The 24,664-nt window shown below is 55.5% G+C and overlaps 1 protein-coding gene across 3 annotated transcripts in view; it reads left to right on the forward strand.

Annotated features, from left to right (window-relative positions):
• The window catches only part of SND1 (staphylococcal nuclease and tudor domain containing 1), a 504,867-nt gene that overhangs the window by 339,890 nt on the left and 140,313 nt on the right, over positions 1-24,664 (forward strand). For all 3 annotated transcript variants that reach the window (XM_038374172.2, XM_038374179.1, XM_043500168.1), the window contains exon 16: positions 23,983-24,092. In XM_038374172.2, the coding sequence (XP_038230100.1) occupies positions 23,983-24,092 (110 nt within the window). The remainder of the gene's footprint in view (positions 1-23,982; positions 24,093-24,664) is intronic.

Raw genomic sequence — 24,664 nt, forward strand, 5'->3', positions numbered from 1 at the left:
CAGACAATTCTGGGGCTTGTATTTTGCCTGTTGCTAGTGTGTGGCTGGGAAAGGCTGTAGCAACTCTGTCTGATCAGGGTGAGATCCTAGCCAGGGCACAAGGAGAGCAGAAAGGGGATTTGATTGTTACCTACTGAGGGTGTGGAAACCTGTAGCAAGAAGGAAAAGATTCCTGAACTTGTGTGTGGCAAAGGAAAGGAGAAGGCTTCCAACCTTTTCTCTAGGAAGTCTAAAGTTTGCCTGAAAGGGGATTGTGTAGGAATCCGCCTGATGGGCCAGAGGTGATGCTGGATGTAAGTGAGACCCAGAAAGAGTCTGTTGTTGCTCAGGAAAGTGTTCCTCTAGAGCAAGCCCTAGGTGAAGAGGGTAAGGGCAGAATTTCTGTGAAGGGTGAATTGTTGCATAGAAAAGCCCCTGGGGAAAGGTATCCTCATGGAGTCTTTGCAAGCAGTTTACTGCAACTGAAGGGTGGGAAAGTGATTTAATCAAGAAAGTTTTGGTTCCTAAGAGCCAGAACTTTTCTGTTGTGAATGGATCCGCTCACTTTCCTGTTGGAGGATCCAGTGTGGATAGCTTTGAGAAGGTCTCAGATGGAGTGAAAGCTGTTAAGAAAGTTAAACAGTCCTCTAACCAAATGGCTAGAGCTTGGCCAGCTTGTTGGGGAGACAAGGTTGTTGAGAAAGGGATGTCTCCATGCAAGTTCTGTAAGTGAACAGTCTGTGGCCCAGGTCAAGATGGGGGCTCTTAACCAAGAGAGCCCGAATTGCAGCCCTCCAGACTGGAGCTCTGGGAGAAGACCCAATCCCAGTTTGACCCCCGGGGATTTTGGGGTGGCAAAAGGGCACAGGCCACATAAACCTTCCGGCATGCGAGTGATGTCGACCATCCCCGACCTAAGGGAGGACGTGAAAATGGAAGGGCCTGGTGTAACTCCCACCAAGGAACAAGAGAGATGCTGGGGCATCCATGGGAACGTTGGTGGCTTCGAACTTCCCCAGGTCACCGGTAAAGTGACCCTGCTCAGTTCGGTCTCAAAGGGGGGAGAGATGTGACGAAGCGGGACTGCCCTTAATGTTTCCTCTGAATATTGTGGAGGTGCCTCAGTTTCCCCTATGCAGTTCTTAAGTATCTAGGTGGTGGGATAAGGGTGTATGATCATTGCAGAGCCCTAGAGGGCAGGTGCGTGCAGGGGTCTGGACACAGAGAATGGCCGACACCCTGTTTCCTGGCAACTGATGGCCTGGCCCATCCCTCCTGCAAGGTGAGAGCTAAAGGGTTGGAGAACAAAGGAATCCAGTGACCTCCTGGCCCCGGAAAGGGACAAAGCCCAGAGGAGGAGGGGTTGGAGGGGGTGTCAGTTTGGGGTTGGCTGGGGATATGGAGTGAAGTTTAGATGTGGTTGTCTAGCTCACTGCCCCCCAAAATGGACCTGGCTGAGGGGTCCTGGTCTCTGCACCTACAAGCTCTGTGTTATACCATGTTCCTGTCATCTAATAAACCTTCCATTTTACTGGCTGGCTGAGAGTCTCAGTGAATCCCAGGAAGAGGGTTACAGGCCCCAGACTCTTCCACACTCCGTGACAAGAGGTTAGCAGTGAGTGTGTTAGGAGGGACAGAAGAATGCAGTGACCTGATGCACAGACTCCTTGCCACCCAAGGGTTGAATGCTTTCCCTCCCTAGGTAACTATTCTGTTATCCTCATGTCTCGGGGCTCCGGTGAAGGGCCAGGACCCTGGGTGCTTGGTGCTGTACAAAAGTGATAACTGTCTCAGACCCAGAGGGCTCAGAACAGCTCTTTTTGTCGTCTTCTTGCCCTTGTATTGTGATAGCACCGAAGGGTCTCACCCAGGTTGGGCTCATTGCCCTGGGTGCTGCACAGACCCATAATAAATGATAGCCCCGTCCCCGAAGAACATGATGTCTGTCTAGCTGCGAGCTCACTGGTGCAGGAGACAAACTGCGGTGGGGGGTAGATGGGGCTGGCCAGTCAACAGGTGGGGGAAGCTGGCAGGCAAGCTGTACCTGTGAAGGAGCATGGCCTGTGGAGGAGGTGGCAGTCCGCCTGCCATTATCAGCAGGGTGCGTCTTTCCGTTGAGAAATGGGCAGCTTCCACCGTGGGGTGCCAGTCCCTCTGAGACGTGGCCCTTGGCACGGGCAGCTCCTGTGCTCAGGAGCCATGCGCAAAGGGCTGGGGATAAATGCAAAGCAGGTTTTTTCCAGGTGCCTTTTATCATGGAAGCTCTGGCCGATTGCCCATCAGCTGCAGCCTGGTATCTGGCACCTGCAGCCAAGGGAGGGACAAGGCACTGCCTGCATGGCAGTCTGGGTGCGGTTGGGCATCCCTCCTGGGGTGGCGGCCTGCCTGGGAGCTGTGTCTTGAGTCAGGCCAGGCCTTCCTGGGACAGCCCCTCTTGGGCTGGCTGAGTGATCTCCCCAGAGCCCCTCCATCCCCCGTTTGCTTTGTCTTCACACCGAGGGCTGACGGGAAAGCTCTCCTGCGTCACCCTTTGTCCTGCCTTGCCTCACGCTGGGCTCCCCAGCTTACATCAGCTCAGTGTTCCTGCGGAGAGATGCTCCCTGAGCAAGTGTTTGGTAAAAGGGATTTGTGGCAGAGACCCCACGGGAGAGAAATGGCAGCCAAACACTGCAGTATTTTAAACTGCATAACTCATCTATCCAGATTAATGCATTACCTCTTCCTGGGGAGAGCGACAGAGACAGGCTCTCGGGTCCCTTTATTTAGTTAGTTCAGGGCCGGGTAACTCAGACCGGCTCGCTTGGATGGTGGTGATGGCAGAGCGCCCCCCTCCCCTCCCGTGTGTCAGAGGGTGCATTTTGGGTTGGTCATGCTCATTTTGTGCTTTAAAAAACCAAATGGTTTTAAAGCGAGCTTCCTCCTTGCACTTTTAGGGGGCATCAGAGGCAGAGAGAGGATCCCACGCAGCCCCTTGAATTGCTATACAGTTCGCTCAGGGTTCGAGGTTTCTTCATGGGGCTGTCTCCACTGGAGTTAGTCCCCTTCCCAAACGCCTTCGTCCGTCTGGCCCTGAGGCTCGGAGGCATTAGCTGCACTGTAAAAATGCTGCACTTTTCATGGGCTGATTTAAGAACTTGGACACTCTCAGCTACTTCTTAAAAACATTCTTTTTTTTTAAACTCACTATTGTTAGAGCCAATTAGCAGCATAATGTCCCCCCTTTTATTGCTGCTGCAGAGGGAGCATGAAAGTTTGCAAGTCCTACAAAAATATCTGCTGTGGTTTGTAATTTCTCTGCCTTTCAGGGGGTGAGAAGACTCCAGGCACCTCCCCTCCAGGTGAGAATGGTTTACAAATCCGGCTGTGTTATTTCCCAGCGTCCCTTGCTCCGTAGGCTGAAGCAGGGCAGCACAGCCTGAACGCGGGTCAATGGCTGCAGCCCTAATGTTGCAGAGCGGGCCCAGCGGAGCCAGTCACGTTGGAAAGCCTGGCTAGTATGTCTGCTCAGTTCAGACTGAAGGCAAATGTGCAGCAAAAAGCAAATTTCTGATTGTTTCGATTTCAGCAAAAAGCATATTTCCTCCCCGCTACCAAATGTGGGCCCATCTGTTCGCTTTGCATGTATCACTGCCTGGAGAGCCAGTGCCCCCCTTGCCTTTGCTCCTGCGTCTCTTCTCAGAACTGCTGGGGCCTGGTGGCACAGGCTGGGGCAGGCGTGGGGGCGATCGAACAGGGCAGTGTTGTTGGAAAGCCCTTTTCCCCCCGTGAACACAGCTGGCCTTGGGGGCAGCTTGCTGGCTGGCAGCCGCACTTGATGGCCTGATAACTGGTCTTGCTGGGGAGATGAGGCAGCAGGAGCCAGCCTGTAATGAAGCAGATGGCGCGTGTGGAAACCCTGACTGACTTGTTGACCAAGAACCAGAGAAGAGCCAGCCAGGTTCTACAGGGCAAGGGTGGCTCGGGGGGGATGTGGGGCCAAGCTCTGCTCTTTCTGCCTCCCATCACAGGCAGGTTGGGTAGTTGTACCATGCACAGTGATTCCAGCCTGGTTTCTGGCCAGGGGCAGCAGAGCTAGTCTGTGCGTTTCCCTTGTGTTCACTGCCAGAGCCCACAGTCTTCCTGGCTGGGCTGAGATTTTGCTGGTAGCTAACGAGGGGCAGTGTAGAGCCAGGGAGAAATCTTCCTCGCCTCCCCTGACCCCCAAACGGGAGGACTCCAAGGCCTGCGGCCATCAGGGCCAGGAAGGAATCCTAACCCTGTATCCAGCATGGCCTGATCCTAGGCTGCTGCCCCTCTGTCTGTGCCACCCCTGCTGGCTCGTGGCTGGAGGACATCTGTCTCAGGTGGCCTCTCCGAGTTCTTTGGCATCATGGCAGAGGTGAGCAAAGTGCTGGGGGGCCAGGGGCCTGGACCAGAAAGGGGCTCGTGCGGTTAGGGCACTGGACAGCCCAGTGACTGAGGCAGGAGGCTCTGGTTCTCTGGGTTTGCTTCCTAGCTCTACCCCAGACTTTGTGTGACCTTGGGCAAGTCGCTCAGTTTCTCTGGGGCCCTGAGGTCTAGCTGTATCGTGGGGATGATGCTCCTTCCTTTCTCGGGTCTGGTTAGGTGGCGAGTTCTTTGGTGCAGGGCCCGCCCCTAGCTCGGTGCCTATGCAGCACCTGGTGCCCTGGGGCAGGGGCCTTGGCTGCCGGCTCCAGGCTCTTTGAGTAACCCCAGGAGTGGGCCCTGCCTGCGGTGAGCCGTGTTCTCCTGCCATCCCAGAGCGCCAGACATGGTCTGGGTGCCCGGTGCCAGCGCTCTGCCTGGTGGCTTTCCAGCCACACGCCCGAGTCTCAGCGCTGAGGTTCCTGCCCGTTTGCCGCTCAATTTGGTGCGACTCATTGAGGCATGAAGGCTGCAGAGTGGGAAATCCTCTTTCTAATTCAGGTCATCGGGAGGATGCCTGGGTGCTGCTGCCCCTCCCGCTCTCTCCAGCATGCCCCACGCTGCAGAGGAGCCTCCCTCGATGGTACATCCCAGCTTTAAGAAGAAAGAACAGGAGGACTTGGGGCACCTTAGAGACTAACAAATTTATTTGAGCAGAAGCTTTCATAATTTGTTAATCTCTAAGGTGCCACAAGTCCTCCTTTTCTTTTTGTGGATACAGGCTAATATGGCTGCTACTCTGAAACCAGCTTTAAGGAGCTGAGTTTGCGAGCACTCTTCAGAGGCACATGGGAGCCTGCCAGGAGCCGCCCAGCAGGAGAATGGTGCAAAAGCAGCTTTTCCCTTGGCGTGTAACCGTGCAGCCTGGAAACCCTCCCGCTTCATCTGGGTGTTGGGCTTTCCCCACAGCGCTGGCCTCGGGCTCCAGCTTCCCCTCCCAGGCTGAGCCCTGGGCCTTCCATGGGGCTCTGGAAATGCAGATCTCCAGGAGTGGGTGAAACCGGTGAGGAGTGGGCAGCCTCACTCAGCCGATGGCGGTGAGGAAGGAGGAAAGCGCTGGTGGGAAATAAAAAAATCTGGCTGTGTGTGTGTGTGTGACGAAGCGGGACTGTTCTTAATGTTTCCTCTGAATACTGTAGGGGTGCCTCAGTTTCCCCTAGGCATTTCTTAAGTCTCTAGGGGGTGGGATAAGGGAGTGAAATTGTTGCAGAGCAAAAGGTCAGGGTACATAAATGGCCGACACTCTGTCTCCTGGCCACTGATGGCCTGGCCCTTCCCCCCGTGCAAGGTGAGAGTTAAAGGGTTGGAGAACAAAGGAATCCGGTGCCCTCCTGGCCCGGGAAAGGGACAAAGCCCAGAGGAGGAGGGGCTGGAGGGGGTTTCAGTTTGGGGCTGGCTGGGGACATGGAGTGAAGTGCAGATGTGATTGTCTGCCTCACTGCCCCCCAAAATGGACCCAGCTGAGGGGTCCTGTTCTCTACACCTACAAGCTCTGTGTTAGACCACGTTCCTGTCGTCTAATAAACCTTCTGTTTTCCTGGCTGGCTGAGAGTCACGTCTGACTGCGGAGTTGGGGGGCAGGACCCTCTGGCTTCCCCAGGACCCTGCCTGGGCGGACTCGCTGTGGGAAGCGCACGGAGGGGCAGAGGATGCTGAATGCTCTGAGGTCAGACCCAGGAAGGGGGAAGCCGGGGGAGCTGTGGGTCCTGCAGACAGGCTGCTCCCAGAGAGGAGACTCCCCAGAGTCCTGCCTGGCTTCGTAGGGAGCAGCTTCAGGGCATCGCCCAGGGACTCGGTGACAATGTGCACCCTCCTTTCATTGGCCTCTGGCTTTCCAAGCCATCAAAGTAGCCCCTTCAGCAGAACCTACAAGGTGTGTGTTGTGTGTGTCCCTCCCTCTGTGTGCCTTGTAGTCTCGCAATCCGTGTTCTCTGGAAAGGAAGAGGAGTGGCGTAGCCGTGCCCCTGGCACTGGGTGTGGGGATGCAGCAGGCGGAGGAGGGGAGGATGTGGAGGGGGCAGAGAAGGGACCGGGGCTCTTTGGGACAGGACAGAGCCTTCTGCCCTCTCTAGTTCCTCAAGTGCTGCCTGTTGCTGCTGAATCCCGTCCCGGTGCAGCCTGGGAGACCAGCCAAGCCTCCCCCTCCCCGCTGGAGAAACAGGCTCTCCCTCAGCCAGGCCCACTTTGATCCCTGGGGACCCGGACCCGAAAACGGGCAGTTCTGAATCCTTCCTCTGTAATGGGGTGCCAGGAACTTCTGGGGTATTTTTAAGCTGTACAGGAGCGTGTGTCTTGGCTGGGGAGTGAGCAGCAGTTAGGTGAGTTTGCAGCGTGATGCAGCGTCCTCTCGGGGCCTTGGTCCCTGTGCAGCACTGGTACCCCACACTGCGCGGCTCAGGGGTGACTGCACTTACAAATCCTAACCTTGGCTTACTGCTGGGCTGCTGATTGAGGATGCTGCGGTTCTTGGGGGGCCTATGCAGAGATGCCTTAAAGGGTCCTAATCTGTAGGATGGGCCAAGGCCTCTGCTGGCCCAGACTCCTGTCAGGTGTCTCGAGTTGGGCCCCTGAATGCTACTCAGTCCTAGCTGGCGTCTTGGGTTCCGGGCCCCTTCATGTCGGAAGGGTGCTAACGACCTGAATGGTCCTGCCCCAGTGGATGAGCTAGGTGGGAACTTTCCACATCTAAATCTCAATGGTAAAATCTCCAGTGAATGCAAATATGGGTCAGGACACCATGGGGAAGGGAGCTACTGTGTCCAGGCGCCTGCCCTAGAGAGCATCCCTCTTTATCCACCCCGCTCCACTGACCTCTTCCAAGCACCTCTGTTCTGCATGCTCTGGTGTTAAAGAGCCCCAAGTAGTGAGGGCATGAGCAGATTTGGCCTGCAGAGCAGAAGGCTGGAGGCCTTGTATCTGATGGCTGGGGCCACATCTGCCCTGGAGTCAGGGAGGCAGGACCCCAGGCACCTGCCTGGGCTGTGAGTAATGGGCCTGCCCCCACCCCAACTTGGGGAGAACAGAAACCAGGAGAAGGGAAAGGGGGACAGGAAGAGGAAAGGAGTGCTTTATCTGTTCCCATCCGCTAAGAACCAGAGTAGCAGCCGGGTTAGTCTGTATCCGCAAAAAGAAAAGGAGGACTTGTGGCACCTGAGCGACTAAAATTTATATGAGCATAAGTTTTCGTGAGCTACAGCTCACTTCATCGAATACATTCAGTGGAAAATGCAGTGGGGAGATTTATATACACACACACAGAACATGAAACAATGGATGTTACCATACACACTATAAGGAGAGTGATCACTTAAGATGAGCCATCACCAGCAGGAAGGGGGGCGGGGAAAGGAAGAAAACCTTTTGTGGTGATAATCAAGGTGGGCCATTTCCAGCAGTTGACAAGAACATCTGAGGAACAGTGGGAGTTCGGAGGGCGGGGGGAATAACATGGGGATATAGTTTTACTTTGTGTAATGACCCATCCACTCCCAGTCTGTATTCAAGCCTAAATTAATTGTATCCAGTTTGCAAATTAATTCCAATTCAGCAGTCTCTCATTGGAGTCTGTTTCTGAAGTTTTTTTGTTGAAGGATAGCCACCCTCAGGTCTGTAATCGAGTGACTGAGAGAGATTGAAGTGTTCTCCAACTGGTTTTTGAATGTTATAATTCTTGACGTCTGATTTGTGACCATTTATTCTTTTACGTAGAGACTGTCCAGTTTGGCCAATGTACATGGCAGAGGGGCATTGCTGGCACATGATGGCATAGATCACATTGGTAGATGTGCAGGTGCCTCTGATAGCGTGGCCCTCTGATGGTGTCCCCTGAATAGATATGTAGACAGAGTTGGCAACGGGCTTTGTTGCAAGGATAGGTTCCTGGGTTAGTGGTTCTGTTGTGTGGTGTGTGGTTGCTGGTGAGTATTTGCTTCAGGTTGGGGGGCTGTTTCCCAAGATCTGTGAGAGTGATGGGTCGTCCTTCAGGATAGGTTGTAGATCCTTGATGATGCGTTGGAGAGGTTTTAGCTGGGGGCTGAAGGTGATGGCTAGTGGCGTTCTGTTGTTTTCTTTGTTGGGCCTGTCCTGTAGTAGGTGACTTCTGGGTACTCTTCTGGCTCTGTCAATCTGTTTCTTCACTTCAGCAGGTGGGTATTGTAGTTGTAGGAATGCATGATAGAGATCTTGTAGGTGTTTGTCTCTGTCTGAGGGGTTGGAGCAAATGCGGTTATATCGTAGCGCTTGGCTGTAGACAATGGATCGAGTGGTATGATCTGGATGAAAGCTAGAGGCATGTAGGTAGGAATAGCGGTCAGTAGGTTTCCGATATAGGGTGGTGTTTATGTGACCATTGCTTATTAGCACCGTCGTGTCCAGGAAGTGGATCTCTTGTGTGGACTGGTCCAGGCTGAGGTTGATGGTGGGATGGAAATTGTTGAAATCATGGTGGAATTCCTCAAGAGCTTCTTTTCCATGGGTCCAGATGATGAAGATGTCATCAATGTAGCGCAAGTAGAGTAGGGGCATTAGGGGATGAGAGCTGAGGAAGCGTTGTTCTAAGTCAGCCATAAAAATGTTGGCATACTGTGGGGCCATGCGGGTACCCATCGCAGTGCCGCTGATTTGAAGGTATACATTGTCCCCAAATGTGAAATAGTTATGGGTGAGGACAAAGTCACAAAATTCAGCCACCAGGTTAGCCGTGACATTATCGGGGATACTGTTCCTGACGGCTTGTAGCCCATCTTTGTGTGGAGTGTCGGTGTAGAGGCTTCTACATCCATAGTGGCTAGGATGGTGTTTTCAGGAAGGTCACCGATGGATTGTAGTTTCCTCAGGAAGTCAGTGGTGTCTCGAAGATAGCTGGGAGTGCTGGTAACGAAGGGCCTGAGGAGGGAGTCTACATAGCCAGACAATCCTGCTGTCAGGGTGCCAATGCCTGAGATGATGGGGCGTCCAGGATTTCCAGGTTTATGGATCTTGGGTAGCAGATAGAATACCCCACGTCGGGGCTCCAGGGGTGTGTCTGTGCGGATTTGTTCTTGTGCTTTTTCAGGGAGTTTCTTGAGCAAATGCTGTAGTTTCTTTTGGTAACTCTCAGTGGGATCAGAGGGTAATGGCTTGTCGAAAGTGGTGTTGGAGAGCTGCCTAGTAGCCTCTTGTTCATACTCCGACCTATTCATGATGACGACAGCACCTCCTTTGTCAGCCTTTTTGATTATGATGTCAGAGTTGTTTCTGAGGCTGTGGATGGCATTCTGTTCTGCACGGCTGAGGTTATGGGGCAAGTGATGCTGCTTTTCCACAATTTCAGCCCGTGCACGTCGGCGGAAGCACTCTATGTAAAAGTCCAGTCTGTTGTTTCGACCTTTGATCACTCTCCTTACAGTGTGTATGATGAAACCCTTTGTTTCACGTTCTCTGTGTGTGTATATAAATCTCCCCACTGTATTTTCCACTGAATGCATCCGATGAAGTGAGCTGTAGCTCACAAAAGCTTATGCTCAAATACATTTTAGTCTCTAAGGTGCCACAAGTACTCCTTTTCTTTATCCCCTAGGAATTAATCAAAGGTTTGTAAAAAGTCCGACCAGATCTTTCCGCCCTTGAACTCAGAGCTGTGCCTTGCCACGTGTCCCCTACCACTAGAGTCAATTCCAGCATGGCCAGGTCACGTGCCTGCAGTTGTTGATCATTGTATTTAACCCTCGGCTGCAGCCCCAGGAACAAGCGCTGGTGTCACGTCAGGTAACTCGAGTGCAGGTGTGCCTGATGGGAAGGGAGCAGGAGCCCGCGGCTCATGGCAGAGGTGCGTGTTGTGGATGTAGCACTTGGCTTTGCGCTGATGCTGTGGGGAAGTTGAGTTGTTGCTGTGGAATCCAAGCTAAGAGATGGGGAATTCCCATCGGCTCCACCATCCACCTCCTCAGGGCCCATCCCCGTAGTGCCCTGTCTGTTCTGTTCTGCTGACCTTCTGTGTCCCAAGGGACAGGGCTCCCTCGCTTTCCTGGATGAGCTGATCCTGTAGCCTTGGTCAATCTCTGTCTGTTTCTTCCAGTCTCCTTTGCCAATGATCCTCTGTCCCACCCTGAATAGCTCCCCCCCCCCCCCGGGTGTTTGCCCCTTTCAGACACTTGAAGGCTTTATTCCTCCCTTTGTTCCGTAGCAGATGAAGCCAGGAGGGACCAACTCTTCCTCTCGTCTGATCTCCTGCGTGTAACAGGCCCCAGTTACACCTGGATTGGGTTAGACTGGAGCATGTCAGGAGAGCAGGCTGTTGTGTTCCAGATGGGCGGAGGCCCCTGCAGTTGATCAGGTGCGAGATGTCCTGCTAGCTGCAGCACGGAGATGTTTTGGGGCTGACCCTGAGGAGCGCTGAGCAGCATGAGCTCCCTAAGATCGGCCGACACATGGCACCGTCAGGAGCCAGCCCCTTCGTTTGTTCCTGGCTTGCTCTTCGACTGTCCCTCCTCTCACAGTCCCTCCAGCTGTTGCAGCTGCTCTTCTCTGCACCCCTCCAGTCTGTCAATCCCTTTCTGGGGCCGTGGGGCCCTGGGTGGAGCCTTGCAGGACTCCCTGCCCACCGACACGCGGCCTCTGCACCGGCACTTTGAAAGCCGCACTCTTGCGGCCAACTCTCTCCCCTGCGCCGGGCATTGCTTCCCCGAGGCATGCTAGCCACGTGTTTGCCAAGCAGGGGCTCCTGCCCATGTCTCTAGCCCCTTCGGCTGATCTCTCTGCCCTCTCGGGCGTTAGCAGCTCCACCCTGTTCAGAACTGGGTGGGTTTTGCTAACTAGGCTGAGGGCTGCATGTGGTTACAGGAAGTCACCGCTCCCTGCAACACTCATGGTGCCTGTCCCGTTTCCAGAGCCTGTTTCCAATTCATGTGCTGTGTAAGTCTGTGAAATCCCAATGCCGGTGGAGGTCCCGGAGACAGTCCTGGGCCGGGGGGAGGGCAGGGGTGGCAGCTGAGCTGTCTGGAAAGCAGCTCATGTCTCACGTTTTGTTAAACTCCTGCCAGGCTCCCTTGAAACATTTTGCTTTTTGGGAGCCAGCCCAGCGGAGAAAATGCTTTGCTGCCCAGCGCTGCTACGCGGCTCTGCAGTCCCCACTTGGCGGGGAAGGCAGTGGGCTGGGGGGGGCGAGGGAATCGGGGAGGGCTGCCTCTCCAGGTTTGCACCCATGGGAAGGGAGGTGCATAGCCATGTGTGACCCTGGCAAGTTCCGGAGGAACGGGGCTGGGACCCCGGCCCATGGCTCAGACATCCCCGATTCTGGTAAAAACAAGTTCGGCCTCCCCCAGGACCGTGCGTGGGCATGGATCCGCTCAGCAGGGAGCCGCAGGTGTCTGGTGGTGCGGAAGGGAGGCCAGGGGCTTTCGCTGAGCGCCTAGTAACTTGCTTGATGCTCCTGGAGGCCGCGATCCCCATTGGACAGATGCAAGTGTCCGAAGGTCCGAGTGGTGCAATGTGCAAGACTCTGCCCGCCTGCCCCTCTCTGGGCTGGGCAGGAGAAGAGAAGCAACTTGCTGCTATCCAGGCCCCGAACCCCTGCTCTCCTCACGGACAGCTGGGGATGGGCTAGGGGATGACGGTGCCATCTAGCCCGCGTAGCTGGAGCCATGCGGAGAGGACCCCGTCGGGGTGCTTGGGTCCCAGTCTCAGGTAGTCCTGCCCCCTCAGGATTCCAGGTTCGGAGTTCTGGATTGAAGCAGACACAAGTGCAGGCTCGGCTTCCCCCAGACAGACCTCTAGCTTGGGTCCTGCATTGCCATGGTTGCTGGCGGGGAGGGTGTGGGACCACGCTGCTTCCTGGCCTCTCAACATGGTCCCCTGTCCGCTGGAGAGGGAGGGGCCGCTGAGCCTGGGGCCTCTAGGGCGGAGAGGAGCAGCTCTGGTAAGGAGAATGGAGCACCAAGGGTGGTGCTGCCGGCCAGACGGAGGAGCTAGCGGATGGGTCGAGGGCAGGGGGCTGGCAGGCTGCAGTGGGGGAGGCCAAGCAGCATTGTAGCTGCCAAGGAGACCAGGCTAGCGGAGCATCGGGGCAGGGAATGAAGGCGGTTTCTGGGGCTGGGCGGGGGAAGAGGCCCCCTAGCGATGCTCCTGATTCGATAGCTGCCTTAGGCCATGGACTGTTAGGAGGTGTAACAGGGAGCTGAGCGGAGGCCAGCTCTGGACACAGCGCTGGCTTCTCCCCCCGATGGAGCGAGGGCAGCAGCTCTGAGATTGCTCAGGCACCTGGCGTGGAGACTTGTGAGTGGGCGCAAGAGCAACCCGGTCTCTCCCGTTCATTTTCCTCCACGTTCCCAGGTGTAAACCCTGCCCCTGCAGCCCTGGCCCTTAACCCTCCCCCGGCCGAGCGGGGCCCTTCTGTGCCTCTGTGTGTGGCCCAGCGTGGGTGCACCTATTGGGGTGGTGGCAGCGCGTAGCATCCCAGAGGGTGTTCTCCGGGACCTGGCCGTGGAGAACTGGAGCTCAGTGACTCTCCAGTGCTCCTGGCCCTTGCCCAGTGTGGCCTGGCTTCAGCAGAGCCTCCTTCAGGCCAGGCTGGCTGGGATGCGAGCGGGGTTGTTTCCTTCCAGAGTGCAGCCCCCCCACTCACTCGCCTTGCAAAGCGGGTCACATGGATATGCTAGGGAACATCCACCGAAAGCAAACCTGCACCAGCTTCCCCAGGGTCATTAATATGTGGAGGCGCTGGGGGGAGATTTTGCTGCAGAAAGCACTTTCTTTCTGATTTATTCACCTATTTCCTCCAGTTGCTTTTTGTGCTGTGAGATCAGGTCCAAGAAACTCCTGCGCTAGAGAGAAGCCCGCCAGGCAGGGCTGGCATCATGGGGAGTGTTGCTTCTGCGGACGGTCGCTTCCAAGGGAGCTGAAGTGGATGTTGGGTGAAGGGGGAGAGGCCGCTGCTCTGGATGTGGGGACTGAAGGGGCTGAGCAGTGTTGGTCATGGCCAAGCGTGGGACCCATGGAGTCTGGGGTCTCCTCTCAGACCCACTCCTGGGAAGACATGAGGATGGCTGTTCAGAAAGAAGCTGGCAGCTGATTTGATTGCTCAGATTGTGATAAACTGGGCAGAAAAGTCTGGAAGCAGGTGAATTAGGATTGTGCAGTAGAAATGGGGGGAGGTGTTGGGGGAGGGTCCTGGCGGGCGGGAGGGGTCGGATGTGGGGAGGGTTCCCCCTTTCCTTGCCAGCCCCGTGTGTGCGCGGAGGGCTGCCGCGTTAATCCCACTGGCAGAGAACTCAGCAGGGAGCTGCGTTCTAATCCCACCTTTGCTCGGGCCATCTGCCTTTGTAGGGTGCAGGGTCCAGGGGAGAGAGCAGGGAGTCGGGCGCTCTGAGGTTCTGTTCTTGCCTCCGTTTAGCTCCGCCACTTGTCAAACATGCGTCACTGGGGGCAGGCAGGGAGAAGTGCTCCGGGAGCCTCGCATCTCAGACGAGGTGGGTTGTGATTCCCCTCCCCTGCCATGATGCCTACAGAAACATGCGCTAACTCCTCTGCCCACCCATTTAATCTTGACCTCTCGAGTGAGCTGCTCCTCTTAGGTGGTCCGCAACCTCTTTATACTTGGTCCAGCACTTATTAGGGACAGCAGCAGTTCCACTTGCAGAAGAGTAATTGCCAGGATCGATAGTCTTTCCTTAATTGAAAATCTGCATCCCCTTTGTTTCCCTCCAGCTCTTTGGGTCTGCCCTTTTTCCAGGACACATGAGAAATAATGGTTGCTATTCCCTCAGTGCCTTGGGTTCACATCACCTGGACCCACTGGGCTGCGTGTCTTTTGGATTCCCCAATGGTCCCATCCTTGCTCTTTATTCTTTACCACTCCCTCACTCTAGAATTCTCCTTTTCTGGAGATGGCTTTGTAAAGTTCAGTGCCACAGAGATCTGTCTTCAGATTGGGGTTTAATTGCACCCTAGATTTAATTTCCCTGGCTCCTGTTTCGCATGCAGGAAGCAGCTGCACACTTCAGCAGTTCCCCTTGTTCCCTCTGGCTGTTCATCTCACCCACCAGCGGGAGCCACACAGATTTAGAGCTCTGTAGTGCGTATTTTAATCCTATCACCTTTGCTGACACCAGGGCTAAGAGCAGTTGAACGTTGTGACCCTTCCCTGTAATTTTTTCAAGTGCCACCATTCTTCATAATATGATCACCAAAAGAATGAGCCCAGTCCTTCAAGCGGCGCCGGGCTGAGAGTGTAGATCAAAGCGGATCAGTATTTATGTTGCTGAGCTGATCTCTCTCCTGGCGGTGCTTTGAATCGCTTCTCCACTTCGCTGTTAGTTTTCTGAGCGAGGTGAAGGATGCTTGCAAAGTGTTTCTCTTCTGGGATTTTGATTCATGCATTTTGGTCCCCGAGTCTTATTACCTCTGAGGTCAGCTTGCGCTCCAGTTCTCCTTTATACCCCGATTGGTGGCACAGCCCGACACCCAGGAGGGTTTTACTTACTCTGAAGGGAGCCAGGCTCTTTCTGTTGGGAAGGTCTGAATCGCAGACGAGATGGGACTTGTCGCTGCAGCTCAGAGCAGAGGGATGGCCCCGGGGTTTGTAGCTGGAGGGCGAGGAGGTGCCCGGCTGGCAACTTGTGACTGATTCTGAGAGGTACCAAGCCCTGTGAATGCCTTGACTCCATGGAAGTTGAGGGGTACTCGGCCCTGGCTTTGCCTTTCTCTATCAGACAGTAACAGTGTGTGCATGTGCCTGTTCCCGCCCTCTCTCCACGCACGCTGGAGGGGCTCATGGGCCGCTGGAAACCAAGCTACACAAACTCCTGCTTAGCGCCCGCACAGCTCTCTGGGGAGGCCAACCGTCTCAAGGGAAGCCCAGCTTGATCGCCGTCCCCAGAGGCCGGTCCCAGGCCTCTACCCAGATCCTGCTTTTGTGACTGCCCCTGTGGCAGCCAGAAATCAAAGGCCAAACCGCATCCAGCACGGTGCAGAAAGGACCACAAGGGGCCAGGCCCCCAACACCGGCTCCCTGCATGTTCCCGTTCAAATACTGGCATTATCAGGGGCCGAGTTAACAGGGTTACAAGGCAGAGGCTTTATGTTACACAGGTAATGGGGCAGTAGGTAAGTTACTCAAACAGCATTTATCCCAGCAGTCACCTCTTTCCAATCTAAGGGGTTAGCGCATGTGATTTCTCTTCTGCAAACTGTAGCCCCAGAGCCTGTGCATGCCGCCAGCCACGAGCGCTCCACGTGCATTCCAGCCAGGCTGGACGCTTAGCGAGGGCCGTGCGTGTGTCAGTCCCTAGCACCAGGTGCAGAGCAGCTTGATGGAGACAGATATGATCCGTTCCTCCTGTCACTGTCTGGTCTGATCCTCAGGAGCTGGGGCAGATGGCTCTCCTTGATACCGGCCCTGGATCCAGCGGGAATCTGTGGGAACAATCCTCTGAGAGTGTGGAGGTGTACAGTTCTCTAGCCTGGGGGTATTCTCACCTCTTGCTAAGGGGGTGTGTACACTGCAGTAAAAGCTGGCTGGGAGGAGGGCTTCAGCACAATAGCATTGCAGGATAGACATTCGGGGACCCCACAAAGGGAGAGGGTCTCTGAGCCCGAACAGCTACACTGCCATTCTATAGCCCGCAGCCCCAGCCAGCTGACCTGAGCCAGTGCAACAGTGCTGAGAGTCTCTTGTGTAGACGTACTGGTCAGTGCTGAGTTCCCAGCCTTGTCCAGGCTCTGTTGCAGTGCAGACCTTTTCCACTGTGTCTTTATCAATGGTCACCGCATTGCTTTACTCCATTTCACCTCCTCGCTCTCCCATTGTACTTCCTCCTTCTGACTCTTCTCTGGGGGCAGAGTCCTGGCTCTGTTTCCTGATTCTATCTCTCTAGTTGTTCTTGAACATGCCTGAGAGCAGCTGCCATACAAATATGGGGAATGCTCCTATCCAACAGGTGCAGGAATAAGGCCTGGAGCAGGACGTCTGTATCTTTCGTGTGCAGTTTTAACAAACGCCTGGGCCCTAGGGGGAGAGATTCATCTCCATGTACTACTTGGCCATGGAAGGGCAGGTTCCCCACCGGGTCCAGGCACAAAACAATTTCAGCCAACACGCTCAAATCTCTCGCACCTTTATTTCATCAGCTTTAAGCATCTGCTCCTACAGTGCCCTTCACTCTCCACAGCCTTGCCTGCCTTTCCCTGTCGCCAAGCTCCGCTCAGAGGGACGATAGCATAGTTTCCATAGTAATTACTGGACTTAAAAACCAGAAGCAGGCTGAAGGGGGTTGGGAAGCAGAGACAAGATACTCGCTCCAGGAGCAATGCGCCGCTCACGCTGGGAGGAAGTTGGTTCTTAGATTCATGGCGCTGAAGCGTAGCGTGTGTACGTGGGGAGGGGAAGATCAGAAGTTGGCAGTCATAGCTGTTGGGGTCTGTGGCACTCATCTGGCCCTCACTGCAGTCAGAGCTGGGTGGCAGGCAGGGCCGACACAGAGGCTATGTGACACAGCCAAGGTCACACAAAGGAACCCGTGGCAGAACAGGGAATTGGCCCTGTGTCTCCCAAGTCCCAACCTAGGGCCCTGGCCACCAGACCTCTTCCTCCCTCCTGCAAGAGTCCATGCCATTTCCTTAGACCGGGAGGGCTCTGCCGATGTCTCGGGGCCGGGGGTGTGGTACGATTTGCCATGTTACTGGTGGTGGGGTGACACTTACGCACTCGGAAGATGTATTGGAATTGGAAAGGGTTCAGAAAAGGGCAACAAAAATGCTTAGGGGTCTGGAACAACTTCCGTATGAGGAGAGATTAATAAGACTGGGACTTTTCACCTTGGAAAAGAGACTAAGGGGGGATATGATTGAGGTCTGTAAAATCATGACTGATGTGGAGAAAGTGAATAAGGAGGTGGTGTTTACTCCTCATACTGTAAGAACTAGGGGTCACCAAATGAAATGAATAGGCAACATATTTAAAACAAACAAAAGGAAGTATTTCTTCACACAACGCACAGTGAACATGTGGAACTCCTTGCTGGAGGATGTTGTGAAGGCCAAGACTATAACAGGGTTCAAAAAAGAACTAGATAAATTCATGGAGGATAGGTCCATCAATGGCTATTAGCCAGGATGGGGTCCCCAGCCTCTGTTTGTTTGCCAGAAGCTGGGAATGGGTGACGGGATGGATCACTTGATGATTCCCTGTTCTGTTCATTCCCTCTGGGGCACCTGGCATCGGCCATTGTCAGAAGACAGGATACTGGGCTAGATGGACCTTTGGTCTGCCCCAAAACGGCTGTTCTTCTGGAAGGTGAAAACAGAGCTAAGACTCACTCATGGCAAGGACTAACCAGTCCTCCCAGTCTGCTTGGCGAGGTCAGCGTTGTCCCCGCTGTGCGCGAGACCAGAGAAATGAACTGACCCTGCTCCAGATGTGTCTGTGCGGCCGGGTGTGGGGCACGGAGCAGGATTAGAACTTGGTGGTTCCTGTCACTCACTCTGCGCCTGTCTCTCAAGCTGTGCGGGCTCTTCCCGCCTTGTGCTGTTGACAGCGACATTATTGCAACCAGTGCTTACAGCAAAGCTGAAGATGAACAGCTGTACTGGAACGAGACACCCTGTCACGCCAGACATCCCCAGCCTGTGCAGATGGTTTATGGCCGCACTCTTAGCATTCGACATGCAGGGAAGGACGGCATTCATCAACCCATCAGTGTGTGGGCTTTTAAATCACCAGCGAGGAGAGGTTACGTGGAGGCCCAGACGCGATCCACTGAGCCAGTCCCATCTGCTGGAGCAGGCTCATCCGGCTTGGACGGGTCACGCTCTTGTGCAGCCGAATGGAAGCAAGCTGCTGGCAAAACCCACCCTGGAGGCATGGGAAACTGCACACGAGCCTGCTGCTTTTCCTCGCTGGCAGCAAGTGTCCTCGGGAACACACGATCTGTCCCACCTTCCCTGGTGTTGGGGAGGCAGTGCCTTCAAATGGGCCAGGCTGGCCCAGGGGTCGGCTGCTCTGGGTAACCGGAAATGGGGCCAGCTGGGATACAATAGTAAACCTGGTGGGAAAAAGAAGGCTCCGACCCATTTCCGCTGTCTGCACTGGCTTCCTTTGGCAGAGTTCAGAGTCTGTCTCAAGGCGGCCAACGGCGTGGGCTCAGGCTACCCCAGATCGCGTGATGCTGTGGGACAGGGACTGCAGTCAGCAGCTCCGCTCCTCGGGCACAGCGGGGCTCCCTGCTGCAAGGGCAGAGCTTGTCTGTGATGGAGATGGCACTCGCTGGGGAGCCAGCCCGACTGGGGAACAAACCCGCCCCCTCCTCAGGAGCATCCCAGATCTCCCACTGCTACCACCCTCCCCAGCGAGAGTCCAGAGCAGTGTGGACGAATCATGAGAATTAAAAGACTAGACCCCACCCCTACACATCCAGCATCCCCCCCGGGAGAGAATGGGCCTCACATCGCTCACTGCACGAGTGGGAAGCACGCAGCTACCTTAGCGCCGAGGGCAGGGTAAGATGCCTCTATCTGCCGCCGCCATCGCCTCGTTGCAAAAGTCACCCTCAGCTGAAATGCCCTGCCTCGATCTGTATCTGCCCTCTGCTTTAGGCACAGCTGGGACCCCTGAAGTGACCCTCCATGCATTTAGAGCTTTCTGTGGACTTGCTCTCATGGGCCTGCTCTCTGCTTCCCTCTGCTTGTTAGCAGCAGCCTCCCCTGTGTCCCTCCAGCATCCCACTGCTGCTGGTGCAAGAGCCTTCTCCTCTGCAGCTCCCACCCCGCAGAACAGCCTCCCTGGGTGTGCCTGGCCCATTGAATTGCTGGCTCCTTTGCGGTCACATCTGGAAACTTGCCTTCTCCCTGCTGTTCCAGAGTCCAGCTTCCCTGGTAACATGTGGCAGGCGAGAGACTGCATGACCAGCAGTGTGGCCCAGAGAATAGGACTGGAGGAGGACTCAGGACACCTCATTTACAGAGGGGGAAACTGAGGCACAGAGGGAGGCCTGGATTTGGACACGGTCACGCAACAGTTTGACTTCTGAGCCAGGCCTAGAATGCAGGTCTCCTAGGTTCTCTCCCCAGTGAGCCACGCTGCCCCCCGTTTGCTGGGCCAGAGTTCTGCCCAGCCAGTGGAGTAGGGAGCATGCCAGGCAGTGGCAAAAGCAGAGATTTTCCAAAGGGGGTTCCCATATGCCTGCCCATGCCAGGAAATCTCCTCCTCCCACCTGAGTGCAAAAGCTTCAGCATTAAAACCTGTGAGAGTGCAGGAAGGTGAGAGCCAGCCCTGGTCTGTCAGCCCCGCACAAAGGCCCTTCAGAAGAGGACAGCAGGCTTCCTCTCTCCAAATGGAGCTGCTGCCCCTTCCCCAGTTCAAATGGAAGAGCTGGCCCCGCCCTGCGGCTGCTCGCATTCCCAATTCATGGCAGTTCTGCCCTTTCCACACAGTTCTGCCCTTTCTCTGCTCCAGGGCGCTCACTCCTCTCTTGGGACTGGCTCCTGGTGGTTCTCTTGCGTGGCAGCATCATGGCTTCTGAAGCATAAATGGTGTTAACCTCACGTGCACTCTCTGTGGCTTGTTAGGGCTGGAAGTGCAACCTGGTGTTGTGATGTGGCCCGTGCCCAGGCTCCCCAAGTCCCATGGGGAGACCCCTTAGGGCTCTGTTCCTGAGAGCTTTGACACCACATGTACCATGAATGCTGACCATGGTGGGCCCTGGTTTCCATCCTCTCTTTGAGCAGAGCTGAGACTTCTCTCCTCCGCCCACCCCAGGATGCAGCCTAATGTGGATCCAGCCAATGCCTGGGATTGCCAGCACGTGGCTTTGGCCACTTCTTGTGGGATTGAAACACAGCCAGCCAGTTGGGAGACATGCATCCTAATGCCTAGACAGGAAATTGTAATCCCTAAATACCCCTTGCAGCTTCAGTTGCATTATTAGGTTTTCCCTTCCTGCCCTAATCTGTTGGTTAGCGTGCTGTGGACTGTCAGTCAGCTGCACCCCAGAGGTGGCCGCATTGCAGTGCTGTGTGTGTTACTCTTCTTCCTAAAGTGATTGAGTCTCCATGGGTCAGTAGCCCTGTACATTTTGGAGGGTTATTATCAGTACATTCTTGCATCAACCTCCCTCTAATCCTAGCTTCATGGTAAACTCCATCCCTCACTAACCCATATGGCTAAATCCACTGCAGACCGGCCAGCTGAGTGACTGAGGCTGTGTGAATGTAATGCGGCTGAGGGCTGGTGCCAGGGTGACTGTCAGAAGGAAGATCCCCAAAACTGGGAGCATGGTGCATTCTCACATAGCGTCTTTGGCTCTTCCGCTCTCTTGGCTGAGACTTAAAGCATAGGGACGCTACCTCTTGCTGTCAGCATCTCCATTAGAAATCACCCTCGCAGCTTGGAACTGGATTGTGAATGTTCCAGCTTTTAGCCCTCTTTTATTTTTAGTAATGACTTGCATGATGGGGGATGGGGGGGTAAGACTAGCACTTGACCTGCTTCTGTGTCTGTAATAACATGGCAGAATTAATACTTGCTTATCAGGCAGTGCCCAGTCGGAGTTATCAGCAAAGGCAGCTATTAAAGGTAATAAGCACAACCCAAAATTATGCGCGCTTATTAAACTGGCTTGGGATAGTGTCTGTACCTCCAGCAGTATCTCCCTTCAGATGTTTAGCTGGCTCTGGGTAATGTTTTATGCTTTGTCTGCCTCTCGGTAGGGCTTCTGCCGCTCCTCTGTCTTTAGAGCCGAGTGTAGGAGATGGTGTCCAAGTCCTACCTGTGCTATGTCGCTGCCACACTGGGTGACCTTGGGCTGCTTGCTAGGGGCAGCATTTTCAAATTGGGCCACGTGCCTGCAACGATTTCTGTTCCTCCAGAACTCTGCCCACTGGGTCAGTGTAACTGCTCCCCAGGATTGGGCTCTTGACTGCCGAGGGGTAGACAACTAAGTCTGCTGAGCACCCACCATTCCTGTTGGCTTCAATGGGGCAGCACCTCGGAAAATCGGGCTGCTTGTTGAGGTGGCGAACTGTAGGCAGCCAGGTTTGAATGTTGGCTGCCTCTGTGCACCTCAGTTTCCCCATCTGGAAATCCTTGCAGGGATTGCTCCCGTTTAGCTCTTGGGTGCACCTGGAGATTGAGTAAGGCGCTACAGAAAGGCAAAGTGCGGCTGCAACTGCTTATGGCTCAGGCGCCCTGGTGCCCTGTTTTTTTTTTTTTTTTTTTTTCCCCAAGTCTATTCAGTTGCCAGGAGCAGGGTGGGGCCTGGGTGTGAAGGTGCAGCACCCCTGAACTGGCTGCACCGGGGCATGCTCCAGAGCAGGGGAAGAGCTATGCAGGGCATGGGGCTCCAGTGGGAATGGCTTCCCTGTTGACATGTGTGCTTGTCGGGAAGCTCCAGCGCTAGGGGTGACTCCGGCCCCTGGGCGTTTGGCTCGGGGTGTTGCTGCTGCTGGGCCTGGAGCCCTGCTGTGCTGGGTGCTGTGGGTCGAGGCGGTCCTAGCCCGTGGGAGGAAGCTGGGCTGGGATAGGCTGTGCTGGCCTGAGCAGGCATCTCCCGGGTATAGCAGAGATCTCTTCCTGCGAAGGCACGCTTTGCAGCCCAGAGGTTTCCCTCCTCCCCAGCGTGGCAATTGTGAGGCACTAAACCAAGCGGCCAGGTCCTTCCTCCCCCAGCCCAGGAGCTGGATTTGCTGGCAGCAGGTTGCAGTGTCTGCGCTGCTCCCTGAGAGAGGAAACCCCCTTCCCTTCCCGCTGGAGCATCGTGGTTCTCGCCTCCACCCACACTCGGTTCTGCGCTGTGTCCCCCCTCCCAGCCTGGTGACGCGAGTCCAGCTGGCTCACGGAAGAGTTAATGGGTTCGCTGGCCCAGGTGACTGGGCTCTCCCTAGAGTTGGGCTTTTCAGGGGGGCAGACTGGATGGAGTGGGTGAAGCGGGAGACCCCGGCATGTATAGAATTGGTTCTAAGGCCTGACGGGGCCCAATCAGAGTGCCAGTGCAGGCGGCACTGGGCAAGGGTCTCTGACACTGTGAATCCATGGGCATCCCCATCTCGCTCACCTTCACTCCCGGTGTAGCTGCCCATGCGGGCATTGCCCGGCATGAATGGGAAGGAGGGTGCATTCTGGAGCTCTCCCCCCCCGGGTCTCCAGCATAGCGAGCGACCCTTGGTAGGAAGGGCGGATGTGCGTTCTGACTGGATTCGTGGGTGGCTATCCAGGCTGTCAGGAGCGAGGGGGGCTGTCGCTGGGGGTCAGAGGAGCTGAGCCGGCTTGGGCAGGGAGCTCTGAGCGCTCCCCGCTGCTGGCGAAGCCGCGCTGACATTTCGCAGAGCGCGCACGCTCGGTGAATGAGCCTTTTGACAGATGCGGCGGTGGCTGTAATAAAGTATCTTTATGCTCTGTGGTCCCCTTGTTCTCCAGCTGACAGCACATTCCCTTCACTAAACATTTATTTCAGGTTCCGTCCTGGCGCTTGCTTTCCCAGCTTTTATTACTTTTTAGAATTGTTTTGCAGAAATGGGCTCCTGGGTTGAATGGAAGCCCCCTCCTCCCCCAGCTTAGTAGATTTCACCCGACTTTAAACTACTTCCCTTCCTGGTCTGGGCCTGAGCTGATCAGCATTCAGCTTGCAAGCTTCAGAGGAAATCCAGCGCTCGCCTTGCAAGGGAGTGGGGGTTTCTTGCTCGCTCGCTCGCTGTAAAAGGAGTTAATAAAAGCGTTCCTCGCATCAGGCTCAGGGCTGTCCACACAGTTGCCTTTCGCTTGACAATTATCCTGATCATCCTGGCGGAAGTTGTGATACCTTATTTAGATCTTTCTCCTCCTCCTCTTCTCTCCCCCCTGCCCCCCAAAGCTCAGAGATTAATTCAAGCACCTGGCTCCTGGCAGAGCATTTTCCTCAGCCACCCCCTCCTCTCTGCTGGGGGGACGTGGGCAATGCGTTCTGCCAGTTTTGGGAAGAGCCTAGCCCTCCTTCCCCTCCCAGGGCTTGGCTGTCTGCTCCTGTGGAATCTCTATAGTGCCCATCACCATAGTGTCTGGGCACCTTCCCTGTCCATAAATGTTTTCCTTGAACCCCCGCGGGTATCCCAGGCCCTTTGGCCCTGATCAGGAGACTCCTGAAGTCGCTGGAGACTCCCGCTGGCTCCGTGAGCTTTGGGTCAGGCCCCCAGTGATTTAACGCGTAGGGCAGCACAGATATTCCTGTGCCCGTCCCGAGGCTTTGCTGGCAGCTAACCAGGAGCCGTGCCCAGCTTGCGTGCAGTGGGTCTCATGTTTCCGGGGCCTGCAGGGACCGTGGCACCCAGGGTGAAAGGCTCCCTCTTGGCTTTGCAGAGCGACATCTCTGTGTGGTCTTCCGGCCAGGCGTGGAGATGGAACCTTCTGTACCAAGTTCTGTGCCAGCCTCCCTGCAGCAGCAGGTGATTCTCACGCTGAGGGGTCTGGAGCTTGGAAATCTGGTGCTGTCATGTCTGTCCGGGTAACTTTACAGCGGGTGAAGATGAGGGGCCTGGTTCAGCACAGCGAGAACCTGCCCCCGCCCTCGCACCCGTGACACCACGCCAGGCCCTTGGAGGCTCGTCTTCTCACCAAGGTGTGTTTATCGCCCCACTCAGGTATCGAGTGTCCCCGCGGAGCACGAAACCTTCCCGGCCTGGTCCAGGAGGGAGAACCCTTCAGCGAAGAAGCCACTGCCTTCACCAAGGAGCTGGTGCTGCAGCGTGAGGTAGGATATGTGCCCCCACCTCCCCGTGCACGCAGTGGCCACCGTGGCTGGCTTTGAGGCTCTGCCTTGAAGTAGGCGAGGTAGAGGGCTGTGGCCCTGGCTCCCGGTCGGTCGGTAGGGAGTGCTCATGCTCCCCTGTTGGGCCGCTGCCTCCCCATGAGCAGTGCCGCAGTGTGTTGGTTGATCCTGAGCGGAGACTGGGCTCCATGGGCACCCCGGGGCTCCAGCTGGGGACTTGCTGAGCGGGTCGAGTGGCTCGCTGCACTGAAGCATCGCGGTTGTGGTCAGCAGAGCCCTAGCTGGCAAGGTCCCGGTGGACGGCATTTGATTTGGGTTGCTGCACCTCACTGGGGTGTGCTCTGGAGTCGCACTTCTCCCTGGCCGTTATTCCCTGCTCTCGGTGGGGAAGTTTGTTTATAACATAGCGTCCTCACCGGTAAGGCTTGGGTTAGTGAAACGTTTTCAAGCAGAGGGAGCAGCCTTTGGGATTAGAAGGGTCTGTTGGCGGTGGGGCTGTGCCCGTTCCCCGGTGAAATGCCCAGCTGTGCCCTTTGTGCCATTCGGGAGAGGAA

The sequence above is a fragment of the Dermochelys coriacea genome, chromosome 1 (assembly GCF_009764565.3).
Source record: "Dermochelys coriacea isolate rDerCor1 chromosome 1, rDerCor1.pri.v4, whole genome shotgun sequence".
Taxonomy (NCBI): domain Eukaryota; kingdom Metazoa; phylum Chordata; order Testudines; family Dermochelyidae; genus Dermochelys; species Dermochelys coriacea.